This window comes from Macaca nemestrina, chromosome 17, assembly GCF_043159975.1.
Source record: "Macaca nemestrina isolate mMacNem1 chromosome 17, mMacNem.hap1, whole genome shotgun sequence".
NCBI lineage: Eukaryota > Metazoa > Chordata > Mammalia > Primates > Cercopithecidae > Macaca > Macaca nemestrina.
In genome coordinates, this window is record NC_092141.1 from 61,980,465 (window position 1) to 61,995,570 (window position 15,106).

Here is a 15,106-nt window from a genome sequence, read left to right on the forward strand (position 1 = left end):
GTGGTACTGGCATAAGGCTAGCTATATAGACCTATGGAAAAGAATTAAGAGTCCAGAAATAAACCCAAACATTTATGATCAACTGATAATATATATTTTTTACATCCATGATACACACTGGATGTCAATTTGATTTTTCACAATGTTACCAAGACCATTCAATGGGGCAAATGATAATCTTCTTTAAAAAAATGGTGCTGCTGGCCGGGCGCGGTGGCTCAAGCCTGTAATCCCAGCACTTTGGGAGGCTGAGACGGGTGGATCACGAGGTCAGGAGATCGAGACCATCCTGGCTAACCCGGTGAAACCCCGTCTCTACTAAAAAATACAAAAAAAAAAAAACTAGCTGGGCAAGGTGGCGGGCGCCTGTAGTCCCAGCTGCTCGGGAGGCTGAGGCAGGAGAATGGCGTGAACCCGGGAGGCGGAGCTTGCAGTGAGCTGAGATCCGGCCACTGCACTCCAGCCTGGGCGACAGAGCGAGACTCCGTCTCAAAAAAAAAAAAAAAAAAATGGTGCTGGGACAACTGGATACCACATGTACAGGAATGAAATTGGACTACTACCTCACTCTGTCTACAAAAATTAACTCAAAATAGATCATAGACTTTAACACAAAATCTAAAACTCTTAGAAAAAAACATAAGGCAAATTTTCACGGCCTTGAATGTGACAATGGATTCTTAGATTTGGCACCAAAAGCATGAACAATGGAAGAAAAAAAACAGAAAAATTTAAAACTTCTGTACATCACAGGACATCATCAAGAATGTGAAAAAAGGCCAGGCCGGTGGCTCACACCTATAATCCCAGCACTTTGGAGGGCTGAGGCAGGCAGATCCCTTGAGCCCGGGAGTTCAAGACCAGCCTGGCCAACATGGTGAAACCCCGTCTCTACTGTCTCTACTAAAAATACAAAAATTATCTGGGCATGGTGGCAGGTGCCTGTAATCCCAGCACTTTTGGATGGTGAGTTCAAGACCACCCTGGGCAATACAGCAGGAACCCCCTCTCTACCAAAAATTTTTTTCTCTTTTTTTTTTTTTCTTTTTTGAGATGGAGTCTTGCTCTGTTGCCAAGGCTGGAAAGTGACATGATCTCGGTTCCTTGCAAACTTCACCTCCTGGGCTAGAGTGATTCTCCTGCCTCAGCCTTCTAAGTGCAGGCGCCCACCACCACGCCTGGCTAATTTTTGTATTTTTAGTAGAGACGGGGTTTCACTATGTTGGCCAGGCTGGTCTCAAACTCCTGACCTCAAGCGATCTGCCCACCTCAGCCTCCCAAAGTGCTAGGATTATAGGTGTGAGCCACCATGCCCAGCCAAAAAAATTTTTTTAATTAGTGAGGTATGGTGGTGTATGCCTGTAGTCCCAGCTACTTGGGAGGCTGAGGTGGGAGGATCTTCTAGCTGCAACACCAAAAGCACAAGCTATAACAGAAAAAAAGTTGGTAGATTGGACTTCATAAAAATTAAAAACTGTGTGTGTCAAAGGATACTATTAGAAAAGTGAAAAGATGGCCGGGCATGGTGGCTCAAGCCTGTAATCCCAGCACTTTGGGAGGCCGAGACGGGCGGATCACGAGGTCAGGAGATCGAGACTATCCTGGCTAATACGGTGAAACCCCGTCTCTACTAAAAAAAAAAATACAAAAAAACTAGCCAGGCGTGGTGGCGGGCGCCTGTAGTCCCAGCTACTCGGGAGGCTGAGGCAGGAGAATGGCGTGAACCCGGGAGGCGGAGCTTGCAGTGAGCTGAGATCCGGCCACCGCACTCCAGCCTGGGCGACAGAGCGAGACTCTGTCTCAAAAAAAAAAAAAAAAAAGAAAAGTGAAAAGACAATCAACCATTGGATGGAAGAAAAAAAGTGGGTTTTTTTTGTTTGTTTTTTGTTTTGTTTTGTTTTTTCCTGAGACAGGGACTCACTTTATGGCTCCAGTTGGAATGCAGTGATATGATCATGGCTTACTGCAACCTCAACCTCCTGGGCTCAAGTGATCCTCCTGAGCTGGGATTATAGGCATGCACCACCACACGCAGTGGAAGAAACATTTACAAATCATATATTTCACAAGGGACTCATATCTAGAATATATAAAGAACAATAAAAATTCAGCAATAAAAAGACAACCCAATTTAAATAAAAAATGAGCAAAGGATCTGAAGACATTTATCCAAAGAAGATATGCCAATAGCTATTAAATACATGAAAAGATTTTCTTTTTTTTTTTGAGATGGAATCTCACTCTGTCGCCCAGGCTGGAGTGCAGTGGTGCGATCTTGGCTCACTGCAAGCTCCACCTCCTGGGTTCACGCCATTCTCTTGCCTCAGCCTCCCAAGTAGCTGGGACTACAGATGCGTGCCACTACGCCCGGCTAATTTTTTTGTATTTTTAGTAAAGATGGGGTTTCACCATTAGCCAGGATGGTCTCAATCTCCTGACCTCGTGATCCGCCTGCCTCAGCCTCCCAAAGTGCCGGGATTACAGACGTGAGCCTCCGCGCCCAGCCAAGATTTTCAACATCAGTAGTCATCAGGGGAATACAAATCAAAACCACAGCGAGCTATCTCTTCATACACATTAGGGTGGCTGGAGTAAAAAGACAGACAATAACAAGTGTTGACAAGAATATGGAGAAATTAGAATGCTTATGACATGGCTGGTGGGGCAGCCACTTTGGAAAACCATTTGGCAGTTCCTCAAAATAGTAAACCTAGAGTTACTGTAAAACCCAGCAATTCTATTCCTTAGGATATACTCAAGAGAGCTGAAACATATGTCAACACACACAAAAAAACTTCTACACAAATGTTCATGTACTAACAACCTAAATATCCATCAACTGATGAATGGATAAGTAAAATATGATATATCCATACAAGAAAAAATTATTCAGTCTAGGTGTGGTGACTCACGCCTGTAATCCCAGCACTTTGGAAGGCCGAGGTGGGCGAATCACTTGAGGTCAAAAGTTCAAGAGCAGCCTGACCGATATGGTGACACCCCTTCTCCGCTAAAACTAGCCAGGCATGCTGGCACACACCTGTAGTCCCAGCTACTCAGGAGGGTGAGATAGGAGCCTCGCTGGAGCCCGGGAGGCAGAGGTTGCAGTGAGCCGAGATCACGCCATTGCACTCCAGCCTAGGCAACAGAGAGACTCTGTCTCAAAAAAAAAGAAAAAAGAAAAAAGAATGAAATACTGCGGTATGGCCCAATGACCCAAAAGTTACCAAACTTTTCCTAGAAATTTCTGCATAATCTACCCCTTAATTTGCATACAATTAAAAGTGGATATAACTATGAGTGCACACCTGCTACTCTGAGCACACTGCCTGTAGGGTAGCCCTGCTCCGCAGGGAACAGCACCTCTGCTGCTGTGCACTGGTGCTTCAATAAAAGCTGCTGTCTAACACCACCGGCTCACCCTTGAATTCTTTCCCGGACAAAACCCACAATCCTCCTCTGCTAAACCCCAATTTGGGGATTTGCCTTCCCTGCATCAGTACTGATACATGCTACAACATAGATGAATTTTGAAAACATTATGCTAGAAAGAAGATTGTCACAAAAGACGACATGATGTATAATTCCATTTGTGGGAAGTATGGGCAATCCATACAGACAGAAAGTAAATTACTAATTCCATAGGGCTGTGGGTTGGGGTGAGGAGGTAGGTGGCAGAGAGGAGGGTGCAGGAATGGCGAATGACTGTCAAGTGGTCAGGGTTCGGGGAGTTGAAATAATCTAAAGTTAGATTGTGGTGATGGTCACGCATATCTGTGAATATACTAAAAATCACTGAACTGTAGACTTTAAATGGGTGCATTTTGTGGCATGTGAAATAAATCTCAATAAAGCCGTAACAGGCCAAGCATGGTGACTCATGTCTGTAATCCCAGCACTTTGGGAGGTGGAAGTGGGAGGATCACTTGAGCCCAGTAGTTTGAGACCAGCCTGGGCAACATAGTGAGAACTTGGCTTTACAAAAAACTAAAACTGACCAGGCATGGTTGCACATACCTGTAGTCCTAGCTACTCTGGAGGCTGAGGTGGGAGGTCTGCTTGAATCCAGGAGGTCGAGGCTGCAGTGAGCCAAGATAGTATCACTACATTCTAACCCTGGTGACAGAACAAGACCCTGTCTTGAAAAAAATAAATAATTTTTAAAAGCCATAACAGGCCGGTCGTGGTGGGTCATGCCTGTAATCCCAGCACTTTGGGAGGCTGAGGAGGGTGGATCATGTGAGGTTAGGAGTTCAAGACTAGCCTGGCCCACATGGCGAAACCTCTACTAAAAATACAAAAATTAGCTGGGTGTGGTAGTATGTGCCTGTAGTCCCAGCTACTCAAGAGGCTAAGGCAGGAAAATTGCTTGAATCTAGGAGGTGGAGGTTGCAGTGAGCTGAGATTGTGCCACTGCACTCCAGCCTGGGCAACAGAGTGAGAGTCTGTCAAAAAAAAAAAAAAAAAAAGCCAAACAAACAATAACAAACTGTACTCTAAAACTTGCTCTAGGCCAGACATGCTGGCTCACGCCTATAATCCCAACACTCTGGGAGGCCAAGGCAGGAGGATCACTTGAGTCCAGGAGTTGAAGATAAGCCTTGGCAACTCTGTCTCTACAAAAATTGAAAAATTCGCCAGGGGTTGTGACTTGCACCTGTAGTCCCAGCAACTCAGGAGACTGAGGCCAGAGGATCACTTGTGCTCAGGAGTTTGAGGTTGCAGTGAGCTATGATGGTGCCAGTGCACTCCAGTGTGGGTGACAGAGCAAGACCTTGTCTCAAAAAAGTAAAATAGGGTAAATAAAATACAATAAAACTTGCTCTGCCTATCCAGTGGGTTTTTTTCTTTTTTTCTTTTTCTTTTTTTTTCTTTTTGAGACCGAGTTTCTCTCTTCTTGCCCAGGCTGGAGTGCAGTGGTACGATCTCAGCTCACTGCAATCTCCGCCTTCCAGTTTCAAGCAATTCTCCTGCCTCAGCCTCCCGAGTAGCTGGTACTACAGGCGCGTGCCACCACACCTAGCTACTTTTTTGTATTTTTAGTAGAGACAGGGTTTCACCATGTTGGCCAGGATGGTCTCGATCTCTTGACCTCATGATCCACCCACCTCAGCCTCCCAAAGTGCTGGGATTACAGGCATGAGCCACCGCGCCCGGCCTCCAGTGGGGTTTGATATATTTCATAGGAAACATTTCTTTGGGAAAACTCCAAATCTATGAGGGCTTAGGTGAAAGGAATAAAGATGTTTCCCTGCCCTTCTAGAATGGACATGGAGAGGCAGCATAATTGTCACCCTGAACTAAAGCATAGGCTGGGAGTTTGAGTGAAGATTTCTGGAACGATGACAAAGGGGAGGGGAGGGAGGGATCCCTCTGCTAGGTGTGCCATTACGAGTGGTATCAGTCAGTCAGCACCACTGAGCTTTGAGGGAGCCTGTTCTCAGTTAAGGGGCACAGATGCCACTAGAACCAGGTCCCCAAACTGTGGATCGTGCTCTGTCACTCTGTGAGCTCAGAGACCACTTAAGCCCAGAGAGGATTGCAGACAGTGAAGGAGAGACGCCGAGGGCTTCCCTGACCACTATGCATCAAGTAGCCCCTGCCTCCTCTCCATCGGGAGCCTGAGCTCTGAAGGCAGTCAGATCGTGCTCAAATCTTGGCCAGAGCCAGCCTTCCCCACCGATAGCACGGAGGTAATAATATCTATTGTCTGGGTTGTTAGAGGATTAATGGACTCTCCATAAATGTTAGCAATTAGTATTATAAAACATTAATAAAGCATGGCTATTGGGAGGGGTAAGTTCCGGATTTATTTTTCATTTTTGAGACAGGGTCTCGCTCTGTCACCCAGGCTGGAGTACAGTGGCACGATCATGGTTCACTGCAGCGTCAACTTCCCCAGCTCAAACGATCCTCCCACCTCAGCCTCCCGAGTAGCTGAGATACAGGTACCCACCACCACATCTGGCTAATTCTTGTATTTTTTTTGTAGAGATGGGGTTTTACCATGTTGCCCAGGCTGGTCTCCAACCCCTGAGCTCAAGCAATCTGCCCTCCTCGGCCTCCAAAGTGCTACGATTACAGGCATGAGCCACCTCGCCCAGCCAAGTCCCGGATTTCAATTCTGGCTCCATCACTCCAACGCTACAAAGTCTCTGAGACACATTTTCCCCTTCCCTCAGACATTGGGGTGTTAGGCTTGAGTGAGTCCAGGCAGCTGTCATCTGCACCTGGTCCTAAATTATCACTCTGCATTCACTCCTGCCTCTCCATCTCCTTTCTACAAGGCAGCCAGAGGTAACGATTTTATTTATTTATTTATTTATTTATTTATTTATTTATTTATTTATTTATTTTTGAGAGAGTCTCACTCTGTCTCCCAGGCTGGAGTGCAGTGGTACGATCTTGGTTCACTGCAATCTCTGCCTTGCAGGTTCAAGCTGATTCTCCTGCCTCAGCCTCCCGAGTAGCTGGGATTACAGGTGCGCACCACCACACCCAGTACATTTTTGTATTTTTAGTAGAGGTGAGGTTTTAACCATGTTGGCCATGCTGGTCCTGCACTCCTGGCCTCAAGTGATGATCCACCTGCTTTGGCCTTCCAAAGTGCTGGGATTACAGGTGTGAGCCACCACGCCTGTCCTACTGTATTGTATTGTGTTGTGTTGTGTTGTATTGTATTGTATTGTATTGTATTGTATTGTATTGTATTGTATTGTATTGTATTGTATTGTAGACAGGGCGTCCCTCTGTCACCCACACTGGAGTGCAATGGTGCCATCATAGCTCACTGCAACTTCGAACTCCTGGCCCAAGCAATCCTCCCGCCTCAGCTTCCCCAGTAGCTGGAACTGCAGGTGCATGCCACTCTGAGATAACTTTCTTTTTATTTTCTTTTTTTTTGAGACAGAGTCTCATTCTTGTCGCCCAGGCTGGAGTGCAATGCCATGATCTCGGCTCATTGCAACCTCTGCCCCCCGGGTTCAAGTGATTCTCCTGCCTCAGCTTCCCCAGTAGCTGGGATTACAGGTGCCCACCAACATGCCCAGCTAATTTTTGTATTTTTAGTAGACACGGGGTTTCACCATGTTGGCCAGGCTGGTCTTGAGCTCCTGACCTTGTGATCTGCCCACCTCAGCCTCCCAAAGTGCTGGGATTACAGGCATGAGCCACCGCACCCAGCCCACTCTGAGACCACTTCTGAAACATGTCAGTTCATGACACTTTCTTACTTTAAACCCTCCTATTGTTTTCCATGGCACCTTCCTTACGGCAGCCCATAAGGCCTCACATGAGGAGGCTTCTGCCCACCACGCTGCACTTTCCCCTCTTCACTCTTCTTGGATTTCCTTCATTTTCCAGAACGCACTGGTTATGTCCCACCCAGGGCCTTGTGCCTGGGACCCTCAGCCACCAGCACCCCCAAAGCCCACTCCTCACCCATAAGGTCTCCCCTCAAATGTGACCGACCCTGCTACTCCCTGCCACACCTGTTGCAGGCCTCTTTCCTGTGCGCTCCCAGAGCCTGCCTTGGTTGAGCTCAGGTGTCTGTGCTCTATCTGCTGGCTGTCCTGGTGGCTCCCCTGCCAGACAGAGCCCCAGTCCCAAGGAGTGGATGAGCAGCGCCTCACAAGGAGTGCATCCTGGATAGGCATCTGGCGGGAGAATGAGTGCCAGCCTCCTTCCAGGCGTGCAGCGGATGGTTCCACTTGTTACTTAATCTTGAACTGTCATGAGTGCAGTGATTCTGGGAGAGGGGGTTTTTGGCTCCTCTCCCAGTTTTTGGGGAAAAGGATGGCAGAGAGAAGGCAAGATCTGCTGACATTCTAAAAAGGACACAGGGATGGGCTCCGGGCAGGCTGGGGACTGGCTTTCTGTGAGTCTCAAGGGTTGCTGGGCTTCGATGGGTGGGTGACTCATGGAGGGGCATTCCCTGCAGACAGAAGGCAGGTTGCTGCCCTCTGTCTCTAAAGAGGTCTTTAGGAGAAGAAAGCGCAACTGGGGTCCCTGCAGTAACTGGAAGATTGTGGCTCCAGGACACGGTCATTACCTTCAGGGATGGAAGTGAAGTGATGCTGAGCAGGGAGAAGAGATTCAGTAACATGCCAGCCCTCAGTCACACAGAACAGCTGGAGGGGCAGCCTGGGGGACTCTTAGAACATGCTGGAACAGTGGCACAGCCTTCAGAATTCCAGGAAAGCCTGTAAAGCCCAATCAGGACCCGTGGCCCACTCCGTGGTGCTCTGTGTAGCAGGTGCTGCTTTGCTGTGGCTGTTTGCGCATATGTGTGTACATACCTAAAGCACAGAGGTGTCAAATGTATTTTGTATTGTTACTGCTTTACAGGTTTGAAAGCTGCAGCATCTAGAAAAGATGGGTTTGGTCGGGCTCGGTGGCTCACACCTGTAATCCCAGCACTTTGGAAGGCCAAGGTGGGCAGATCACTTGAGCTCAGGAGTTCGAGACCAGCCTGGGCAACATGGCGAAATCTCGTCTCTACAAAAAATACAAAAAATGTAGCCAAGTGTGGTGGCAGGCACCTGTAGTTCCAGCTACTTGGGAGGCTGAGGTGGGAGGATTACCTGAGCCCAGGGAAGTTGAGGCTATAGTGAGCTGTAATCATGCACTCCAGCCTGAGTGACAGAGGGAAACCCTGTCTAAAAAAAAAAAAGAAAAGAAAAGAAAAGAAAGAAAGAAGGCCGGGCACGGTGGCTCAAGCCTGTAATCCCAGCACTTTGGGAGGCCGAGACAGGCGGATCACAAGGTCAGGAGATCAAGACCATCCTAGCTAACACGGTGAAACCCCGTCTCTACTAAAAAATACAAAAGACTAGCTGGGCGAGGTGGTGGGCGCCTGTAGTCCCAGCTACTTGGGAGGCTGAGGCAGGAGAATGGTGTGAACCCGGGAGGCGGAGCTTGCAGTGAGCTGAGATCCGGCCACTGCACTCCAGCCTGGGTGACAGAGCAAGACTCTGTCTCAAAAAAAAAAAAAAAAAAAAAAGAAAGAAAAGATGGGTGGACCCCAACAAGGGTCATCTCACTCAAAGGGCAGGAGGCTGAGACCCAATGCAAGGGACTGCTGGAGGGCTGATGACCTCGGTTTTTGGGGTAACCACGAGCTTTGGTGTCAGGCAGAGCTGGATTCAAACTTACTGGTTTGTCTACAACTTACCAGTTGTATGACTCTGGGTAAGATGCCCAACATCTCTGAGCTTTGTCTCGCCCGAGTAGGAAGTGCTGGTAGCTACCTCACCAACGGCTGTGAGGGTTAGGCAGGGCACCTCCTGGAATGCCAAGCCAAGAGCTGTTTTTGTTTGTTTTGTTTTTGTTTTTTGAGACAGGGTCTCGCTCTCTCACCCAGGTTGGAGTGCAGTGGTGCGATCTTGGCTCACTGCAACCTCCACCTCCTGGGTTCAAGAGATTCTCATGCCTCAGCCACCCGAGTAGCTGGGATTACAGGTGTGTACACCACCCCACCTGGCTAATCCCAGGGGCCCTGTTCTGTCCTCCCCCTCATGCTCTGCCAGCTGAAGACCAATGGCTGCCAGGGATTCCCCACCTGCCACCCCACCCATCTCAGCACCTTCCAGATCCTCCAGGGTGAAGCAGAGAAATAATGAGACATCAGCCTATAGGAAGGAGATCCAGGAGAGGAAAAAGAAACAAGTTTTATTAAAGCCCCAAACACTTGGCTAGAAAAACTGAAAAGGAAAGAGAGCAGGGAGGTGGGAAGAAGAAAAAAGGACATTAAAAAAGAGAGACAGAGAAAACACAGCAACCCTTTTCCATTTAGAAATTGTCAAGTTACACCGACAGAGGTCACAGAATATCCACAGAAGCCATCACTGCTACACCAACATGGGCCCTACAGGGTGGACGGGGCAGGGTGTGGAGCTGGGGCTCACCCCAGGGGACCCCCTGGGGACCCCACTCAGAGCCTCAGGCCTGAGGCTCCTGGGGAAACAGCATATTGTGGAAGGGGCAGGAGAGAAACCCCCCATGCGAGTAACACAGCACAGTGGGCGGGGGCTGAGAGGACCAGGTACAGGGGTCCCCTGAGACATCTTAGTTTTCTCTTGGTCAAGCACACACTGATGGACAGAGCAGCGAGGCGCATGCGGCTGGGGGCACTGACGTGCTGCAGGCTGTGAGAGGGCCAGCGGGGACGGGGGCTTGGGAAGGGAGCCGGAGCCAGTGGTGCAGGGATGATGAACACACGCACACAGAGGCACACCCACACACCTGGGTCTGCACCAGCACACACACGTGCACACACACACTCGCAGACACAGATCACATGCACCTCCATGTACGTGTCTCTGTCCACATGTACGTGGCCCACACACAAGACTCTGGCGCTAGGCATGTCTGCACACACATTACACATGTTCTCACACACAAAGCTCCTCTCACGCTAACATGCAGGTAGGCACGTGCCAATGCCCAAACAGGTTACATGCACCTATGTGCCCACGCCTTCCGCCACACACGTGCTCGGCCATTCCTGTGGGTGCAGGCCCCATGCGTCTGCACACACGGTGCATGGGCTCACGCCAGCACACACACAGGCTGCACGCGATTCCACACGGATGCCTCCCAGCCCATAAATGTGCAGGAACCAAAGGGAAAGAAAGATGCAAATCCCACTGGACTTCACCCGAGCGGGTGGGGCGGGGCACATGGCTCCCTCCTTCTGCCCCTTCGTGGATGGACACTGTCCCCCCGACCTCCCCCACAAAGGGACATTCAACTCAGGACAATGACGGTGGGGCACACATTCCAGTCACAGGGCTGAGGGTGGGAGCTGGGGGCAAGCGAAGTAGCAAGCAGAGAGTAATGGAGTGGAGGGAGGAGGGGGCACCACTCCCCCCTCCCCTCCCAAGTCAGGGGGTCTCTGTACAGCCAAATCAAACCAGACCGTTTCACTGGGACCACAGAAGCCAGGCCGACGCGCCCGCCCCCAGCCCCCTCCCCCGCCAAAACAGTGGCCAGGGAGAGAGTGCCGTGGTTTTCTTTTCTTTTTCTTTTTTAAATATTTATATATATTTATATTACGTATATTATATATATAATATGTAAATATATTTTTAAAACAATATAAAATGTTAAGACACTTCACTTAAATGTAAAGAGTTGCCTGCAATTAAAAGTAATTGCATCATTTATGAGGTCCTTTTTTTTTTTTCTATTTTCCAGGGTTTTTTTTTTTTTTCAGGAGGGATTTTTTTTTCCTCTTTTGTTATTTTTCAAAAAGGCTTGCTCGCCTTGTTACAAAAATGATCCAAAGCTAGAAAACAAGGATGAACCAACAAAGGCAAAAACGAAAAAAGAAATGAAGAAACACAACCCCAGTTTCCCCTCCCCCCAAACCTTCAACAGCTCCTGGCTCTCCCCAAGTGCAGCCTTTCCCCAGCCAGGCCCCAGGGGTTGGGGGGCTCTGCCTCTTGCGCAGCTCCTCCTTTCTGTGCTTGCTGGGGGGACTGATTCGAGTCCCCCTCCCCTGTGCTTGCTTCACTTTGTGCTCCAAGTGCTGCCGGGGACCCCACTCCTCCTCCTCCTCTTCTCCCATCCTCTCCCTACTGGCTCCTCACTGTGCCCTCTGGGCGGCCAGGAGTGAGAACCAAAATTGGCCTCTCTCTGCCTCCCCAGGACCCGGCCAAAAGCAAGGTGGCACTGCCAACTGCCTCTGCAGGGCAGGCAGGGCATCCACAGGCCAGGGGCGCTGGCTGGACGGTCAGGCCTCAGGGACCTTCAGACATCTCACCAGGGTCACCAGAGCCCCATTGAAAAACTACTTCTCATCCTTTCCCGGAAAACCCTCAAATCGCCAAGAGGATGACTGAAGGTCAAGTCACCCCACCTCGGGGCCCCAGGTGTGTTCACTGCTCCCCATCAAGCCCCTCTCGACCCTCCCATTTCCCTCAAACCAGACCCTTCCCCCAACTGCAGGCCACAAAACCTGGTTTTCTAGGCCCCTCATTCTTGCCCACCCCACCCCCATTAAATAAGTTAATGCCATTTAAAGTGCTAAATCAGGAAACTAAAAGTACCAAATACCCGTCCGGGCCGCCCTCTCCCAAGGCAGTGTCCCCGATGTCCAGCTGTCCGTGCAACCCACCCTCCACAGCCAGCAGACCAAAGGGCCTCTGTCCTCCACTCCCCACAGGACAGCGAGGCCCAGGAGGCCAGCGCCTCCCCAGGGACGCAGACTCCATGGCCTCACACCCACCCTGAGGCCTCTCAAGCTCCGGCCTAGTCTCCAGCCTGTCCGTCTCTACTCCAGGCCCAGTGGGGTGTGAGTGGGAGGAGGCAGAGCAGCCACAGAGGAGGTCGCAGTCTTGTCCGAGCTTGGACAGGGAGTGGGGCGTCTCCAAGGCCAGTCTCCCTGCACCCCGCTCTCCAGCCTGGTATATGGGTTGGTCCGATGTCCCCGCGTTCCTCCAGGAAAGTACCGAGAAACGGGAGAGGGGTCTTCCACTGCTCCAAGTCTCCGTGGCTCAGAGTTTGTTTGGAGTATTCTTGGGAAGTGAGGGGAAGGCGGGAAGGGGGTGCAGGAGCTTCAGGAGGGACTGAGGGGAAAGAGTGGTGAAAGAGAAGAGGGAGAGACGTGACAGGTGCGGCCAGTGAGAGGCCAGCTGAGAACAGATCAAGGAAGGTGGTGTGTTTGGTTTTTAGTTTTACTGTTTAAAAAAAAGATAATTAAAAGTGAATCATTAAAAAAAAAACCAAAAACACCAACAGAGGATGGGTAGAGGGAGCTGAGGGCCACACCCTCCTCTGCAGGGCGCACCCCTCAGGGGGTCTGGAGAGTAGGGTGGGGTGGAGATGAAGGGAAGAGAGGGGAGAAATGGCAGGAGTAAGGGAGGGGGACAGGCAGGGCAGCGGGGTGAGGGGCTTCTAGAAGGAGATGGAAGAATTCCTTGCCCCAAAGGAAGTCAATACAGGGATAGAGGTTCTGGAAGCCGAGGGCTTTTCTGAGACTGGGCTCGAGGTCTCATTCGACCCGCTCATCTCTTTAGATGGTTTAGTGGCCTGGAACAAAAACAGGGGTCAGGGGTCAGAGAGCAGAAGGGAGCGCCTCCATGCTGGCCCCCAGCTGAAGTTTTAAAAGTGGAAAATCTCCACAAATCCAAGGAAATTAACTGCAAAAGGAAGAAGCCAGAGGGGCATCTGGAGAGAGAGGTCCCTTGAATGGGGGGGGCGGGGGCAGAAAAGGCGGGGAGGGGGCACGAGGTTGGACAAAGGGCCTAGGTGGTCAGAGCAGGAGGGCAGGCCCACAGTTACTGAGAGCAGAGAGAGAAGCAGAGAGTGACCAGAGAAGCACAGGAGAGGCCGCGCCCAGGACGGGCAGACGGGGAAGTGGGGATGGGGAAGGGTAGGGGAGGGGAGGAAGAAGAAGTGAAACGTTAGCTGGGACAGGGGCACATGCCCTGCGGGGGAGCGGGGGCAGGGTGGGGAAAGGCTCCTAGTCCCAACTGGCCTGTCATACAGCCAGAGCCCCTTCCAGCCTCATCCTGGTGGCAACAGAGGAGGGGGCTTATCCCCCCGGTGGGGAATAAACACTTCAAGCACGCCCACCTCCACCACCACCACCTGGAAATCTGGGAAGAAGGTGCTACCGCACCAGGCTCCCGCTCAGTGCAGGAAGCCCCACTGCGCACCCTGCAAGCGCTTGTCGCCCCAGTTGGTAACAGGAGGCTACTTCCTCATGACTCGTCCTGCCCTCACTGGTCAGTTCTAGTGGTCAGAACTGACCCCTCATCCTCGTCCCACCTTTGGTGTCTCCACCGGTCCTGGAGGCTTGTCCTCTGGAGCTGCGGTCTCCAAAGTGCAGTTTGAGAGCTACATGCATTACCTCATCACTTCCAGGGGACACCTTGTGGCATGCATCATGAATGCAGATTCCTGGGCTCCCCTCCAGAATCCATCTCTTGTGTGGGCTCATGCATGTGTATTTTAAGCAGGCGCCCCAGGGGCCTCTGCTGCACACTTACCTTTGAGATCCACTGGGTTAAGGCTACGCAGACCCGGGTTTCTCTCTGTAATTGTAATCACTGTCCCTCCTGGCCTTGCTTAGCTACTAGTGTGAGAACTGAATCACCCAGATTTAAAAAAGATCCAAAAGATAAGACAGGGTGCTGTGGCGAGTCACCAGAGACCACCCTGAGGTTAGGTCTGGGCAGGGTCGTTCACTTCCCTGTACTATCACCCTGCTGCTAGGGGATTTTCTCAGATGCCTTGCAGCGGAGAAACTGGAGAAGCTAGAGTCTAAAGCAAGCCCTGTCTCCAGCAGCCTGCCTGGCTCACAGTGAAGAACCAACACTGGCTGCAATCACCATTTCTCCTTTACAGGTGCACAGATGGTTGGTTCTGCGATACACCTGGGTTTTGCTCACCACAGTGTAGTCTGTCATCTACATTTCCCTTTTATGAGAATCAAAACCAGGGCCAGGTGTGGTGGCTCACACCTGTAATCCCAGCACTTTAGGAGGCTGAGGCAGGAGGATTGTTTGAGCCCAGGAAGTCAAGACCGGCCTGGGCAACATGGCGAGACCTCATCTCTACTAAAAATAAAAATAAAATTTTAATAGCTGAGTGTGATGTTGTGTGCCAGTGGAGGCTGAGGTGGGAGGATGGCCTGAGCCCAGGAGGTGGAAGTGGCAGTGAGCCGTGATTGCACCACTGCATTCCAGCCTGGGTGACAGAATAGGCCCTGTTTTTTTTTTTTTTTTTGGTTTTGTTATTTATTTATTTATTTATTTAAGTTAAAGCGGAAGTTCCCCATTTGAGCTTTCGTTTTCTTTTCTTCCTTGCTTTTTTTTTTTTTTTTTGGAGACAGATTTTTGCTCTTGTTGCCCAGGCGGGAGTGCAATGGCGCGATCTTGGCTCATAGCAACTTCTGCCTCCCGGGTTCAAGTAATTCTCCTGCCTCAGCCTCCCGAGTAGCTGAAATTACAGGCATGTGCCACCACGCCTGGCTAATTTTGTATTTTTAGTAAGATAAGGTTTCTCCACGTTGGTCAGGCTGGTTTCGAACTCCCGACCTTAGGTGATCCGCCCACCTCGGCCTCCCAAAGGGTTGGGACTACAGGCATGAGCCACCACG

General features: G+C 50.4%; 1 protein-coding gene across 9 annotated transcripts in view; it reads right to left on the reverse strand.

The window, feature by feature from the left end:
* Nucleotides 1-9,643: 9,643 nt before the first annotated feature.
* LOC105472279 (SRC kinase signaling inhibitor 1) overlaps nucleotides 9,644-15,106 on the reverse strand; it is a 76,388-nt gene continuing 70,925 nt past the window's right edge. For all 9 annotated transcript variants that reach the window (XM_071083038.1, XM_011725382.3, XM_011725377.3 and 6 more), the window contains one exon: nucleotides 9,644-13,032. In XM_071083038.1, coding sequence (XP_070939139.1) covers nucleotides 12,898-13,032 — 135 coding nt within the window. In that variant the 3' untranslated portion in view covers nucleotides 9,644-12,897. The remainder of the gene's footprint in view (nucleotides 13,033-15,106) is intronic.